Source organism: Acanthisitta chloris, unplaced genomic scaffold (assembly GCF_000695815.1).
Source record: "Acanthisitta chloris isolate BGI_N310 unplaced genomic scaffold, ASM69581v1 scaffold4797, whole genome shotgun sequence".
Lineage (NCBI taxonomy): Eukaryota > Metazoa > Chordata > Aves > Passeriformes > Acanthisittidae > Acanthisitta > Acanthisitta chloris.
In genome coordinates, this window is record NW_008684161.1 from 1657 (window position 1) to 2894 (window position 1238).

Genomic DNA, 1238 nt, shown 5'->3' on the forward strand with positions numbered 1-1238 from the left:
TTTTTCCAGGTGACTTTTACAAAGAGGAAATTTGGGTTAATGAAGAAGGCTTATGAGCTGAGTGTTCTGTGTGACTGTGAGATTGCTCTCATCATCTTCAACAGCACCAACAAACTGTTCCAGTATGCCAGCACTGATATGGACAAAGTGTTGCTGAAGTATACAGAGTACAATGAGCCACATGAGAGTCGAACGAATTCAGATATTGTTGAGGTAAGGTTTGTGTTTTGCCCTGAGAAGTAGATGCTCCACATGAGCAGCGTGATCATCTTTCTTGAGGGCTGTAGATCATACCCTGAGGTGACATAGTGGCAGGAGAGCAGAACAGGACAACAGTGTGTTGGTTGGGGGGGTTGGAAGTAGTGAAACCAAGACTGAAGGGAATCTGTGTCTTTTGTGAGTTTTAAGTTCTGTCCTGCTGAGTCTCACTGAAACTCCTGCAATGAGATCTCTGGCTCCCCGTTGTCCAGCTTTCTGTGCTGCTTTGTCCCATTAGTCCACTCCATGCCTTGACCACTACCTACCAATTGAATCTCCCTCTTGTCTTCTCTCCCAGTGACATCTCTCCAGAAAATATTGCATATCTTGTCTCCACGTTCCAAAAGTTATAATGTTGTCTGTCCAGAAGTAACTGAAAGTACATTGTAAAAGATGTGTAAGAAGATTTAGAAACACTGCTTTAAGACATTCAGTTGACTTTTTAAGCTTTTTAATTATTTACAGAGGAAGGAGGTTTAATAAAATGCAAGAAAGGTTTATGTACAACCTACACAGTAAAAAATGTTTCAGCTACCTCACAGAGAATACTATTACTATAATACAGTGATAGCAATATCAAAGCAATAATGTCAGAATGTTAGAAACACTTTTTAATTATTTTTTTAAAATTATAGAGGACAAATTTTTATACAATTATTGAAAATTATTACAATTTAATATCTTAAATTGTAAACTTCTAATTTTTGCAGAAAAGTCAGTTTACTTTATAATCACATAGGATTCAAGCCAAGCAAAATACATGAAGCCTTCAAAGATTTTGTTGCTATAGCAAAGCACTCAGACTGATACCTAAAAAAATGGGTTATATGACCTATACAACTCCTGTTTTCAAATCACATGAGTGATTACACATCTAATGGTATTATTTAAAAAGTAGTGGAAGGATGAGGTCCTATCTTATACATCAGCGAGTATTTATTTCTGAATACCTTGGCTATGCACTTTGTTTACGTCAGATC

At 36.8% G+C, this 1238-nt stretch overlaps 1 protein-coding gene across 1 annotated transcript in view; it reads left to right on the forward strand.

The window, feature by feature from the left end:
- Positions 1-9: 9 nt before the first annotated feature.
- MEF2C (myocyte enhancer factor 2C) overlaps positions 10-1238 on the forward strand; it is a gene marked incomplete at its 5' end in the record, with an annotated part of 60039 nt that continues 58810 nt past the window's right edge. The window contains one exon of the mRNA XM_009079210.1: positions 10-213. Within this exon, the coding sequence (XP_009077458.1) occupies positions 10-213 (204 nt within the window). The remainder of the gene's footprint in view (positions 214-1238) is intronic.